Source organism: Empidonax traillii, unplaced genomic scaffold (genome assembly GCF_003031625.1).
Source record: "Empidonax traillii isolate 1590-97213 ecotype Southwest subspecies unplaced genomic scaffold, ASM303162v1 scaffold13:size3042203, whole genome shotgun sequence".
Lineage (NCBI taxonomy): Eukaryota > Metazoa > Chordata > Aves > Passeriformes > Tyrannidae > Empidonax > Empidonax traillii.
The window spans coordinates 3,021,372-3,023,688 of record NW_020955206.1 but is presented as its reverse complement, the minus strand read 5'-3'; the positions used below and the strand labels follow the sequence as shown (position 1 = coordinate 3,023,688).

Genomic DNA, 2,317 nt, shown 5'->3' with positions numbered 1-2,317 from the left:
GGAAAGGATTGAGCTGGACCTGGAAGCAACCTACAACAAGATAGTGAGGAAGAAACGTGGGGGCTGGTGCATGGAGAACAATAACCTTTTGTCTTGGGTCCTGAAAACTCTTGGCTATGACATCACCCTTCTGGGAGCCAACGTTTACGTCCCGGAGCACGGCACCTACGCAGAGGAAATCGATCATCTTCTCCTGAAAGTGGTGCTTGATGGCAAATCCTACATCGTGGACGGGGGGTTTGGGATGGCCTACCAGATGTGGCAGCCAATGGAGCTGATTTCAGGGACAGATCAGCCGCAGACTCCTGGGGTCTTTCGCTTCCTGGAGGAGGGGGGGACCTGGTACCTCGAGAAGGTGAAAAGGAAGGAGTTGGTTCCCAACCAAGATGCCTCCGCTTCCCATAGAGTGGAAGGTGAAGCTTGCCGCCGGATTTACCTCTTTACCCTTCAGCCACGAGACATTGAAGAGTTCAGAGGCTGCAATGCCCTCCTGCAGACAGCGCCCGACTCGCTCTTCACGACCAAGTCCCTGTGCAGCCTGCAGACTGTCGACGGCGTCCGGGCACTGGTGGGGTGGAAACTCACTGAGATGAAGTTCAATTATAGGGACAATATGGACCTTGTGGAAGTCAGAATGCTTGCAGATGAAGAAATTGAGAAAATGCTGAAAGAGAAATTCAATGTAACGCTAGACAAGAAACTTGTTCCCGTCAATTCAAGCAGGTGGTCTCTGTTCTAACTCACTGCCTGAATTATAATTCAATTCAGGGGCACTACAGGCAATTCTTCCCCCTCTTTCTGACAAGTATCTAAAGGTTAAGCTTTTCCCTTCCATCTACACCAGTGTAAGGCAGAACACACTAACACGAATCTCCAAAAGAAATGGATTTTCACAACTATTCCTACATCTCTTTTTGGTTTGGGTACAAATAATTCCTTCCTAGCTCAATCAAATCGCTGTCCTCTGTTTGTGCTTAGCAGGGAGCACACTCTGCCCATTCCCTACTCCTTTCATCTCTTAAAAGCTTCTTTAAACACACCCAGAGTAGCTGGGCAGAACGATGGAACTGTATGTCTCTCTCTTTATTACCTGGTGCTGCCACCTGGGGAAAATCATATCCACCTCTTAAATGAACACTGTATTACTTTTGGGAATTTAATAGCCAGAAAAACAAAGACATCCTGTGCTGCGTTTGCTCCAACATCCTGTGCTGAGTTTGCTCCACAAGCCTGTCCTTTTTGCTCCTGCATCCACAACACCCTCTCATGTGGCAGTCAGAGGGTACCACACCTGTGCTGCACTGTGAGAGTACTTAAGGACAGGTTATTTATGGCCCTAAAACAGATGATAAGAAATATTAGTGACAGTTCTTTACATGGCTCCTGTTCTCTTGGTGACATAACCAAAAAGCAGTATTTCTTTGAACTGTAAGCAGTTGCTGAGCATTTTGTTTGCTACCAGCCAGCAGCAGATTGCTGGGAATCCACGTTCCCCCCATCACTCTGAGTGTTATTGCACATTAATTATTATGGTTGAACCCCAAAACAGGCACTGAATTATTTTTCTGAAACATATCTGTTCTACTGAGGATGTGTTTGCAGCGATACAAATTATATTGATATAAGGAGAAACGATGAATCTTAATCACATACCTAAAGGCTAAGATTTTGAGTAGGAGAAATTACTCAAATGTGATCACTTCGCCCTCTGAGAAGATACTTGATGTTCCTTCATGTACAAATCTTGGAAGCATTAAAACTATGCACTTATAATTTAGTAAATTATATAAGTGATTTACAGTTAAATAATAATAAAAAAAAAATCAAGCATTGTGTGGTAGAATTATTCAGACGTTTCCCCCCCCTCAAATTACAGTGTGTATTCCCAAAGTAAAAAATGTCATTAATCACTGCAGTTGTCCTGATTATTTTTATGTGCTAATATTTTGCAGCTAAGGCTTTTAAAAACACAGTAACTCACCGAACCATTTTTCACTTGGTATGCAGTACATGCAGCTTTCTATAACTAGCAATTTATGGGGAATAAAAGCTGCTGCTATTCTGCATGTTCAAAGCGTACTTCATAGAGACACAGTGAGCTCCCCAAATCCCTGTCTCCCCAGAATCAAACCATATCCTGCTGAAGGTGGTGATCCAGGGAAATTCCTACATAGTAGATGCCGGTTTTGGTGGTGCCTACCAGATGTGGCAGCCACTGAGGCTGATTTCTGGGAAGGATCAACCCCAGGTCCCTGGAATCTTCCGCTTCACGGAAGACAACGGTACCTGGTACTTTGAGAAAGTCAAAAGGAAGCAT

General features: G+C 44.3%; 3 protein-coding genes across 3 annotated transcripts in view; all 3 read left to right on the top strand.

Moving 5' to 3' along the window:
• The window catches only part of LOC114061043 (arylamine N-acetyltransferase, pineal gland isozyme NAT-3-like), a 3,518-nt gene extending 2,244 nt beyond the window's left edge, over positions 1-1,274 (top strand). The window contains exon 2 of the mRNA XM_027891056.1: positions 7-1,274. Coding sequence (XP_027746857.1) covers positions 7-739 — 733 coding nt within the window. The 3' untranslated portion in view covers positions 740-1,274. The remainder of the gene's footprint in view (positions 1-6) is intronic.
• LOC114060998 (arylamine N-acetyltransferase, pineal gland isozyme NAT-3-like) overlaps positions 1-2,317 on the top strand; it is a 14,018-nt gene that overhangs the window by 2,369 nt on the left and 9,332 nt on the right. The window lies entirely within an intron of this gene.
• LOC114061034 (arylamine N-acetyltransferase, liver isozyme-like) overlaps positions 1,267-2,317 on the top strand; it is a 2,633-nt gene continuing 1,582 nt past the window's right edge. The window contains exons 1-2 of the mRNA XM_027891043.1: positions 1,267-1,282; positions 2,124-2,309. Of these exons, the coding sequence (XP_027746844.1) occupies positions 1,267-1,282; positions 2,124-2,309 (202 nt within the window). The remainder of the gene's footprint in view (positions 1,283-2,123; positions 2,310-2,317) is intronic.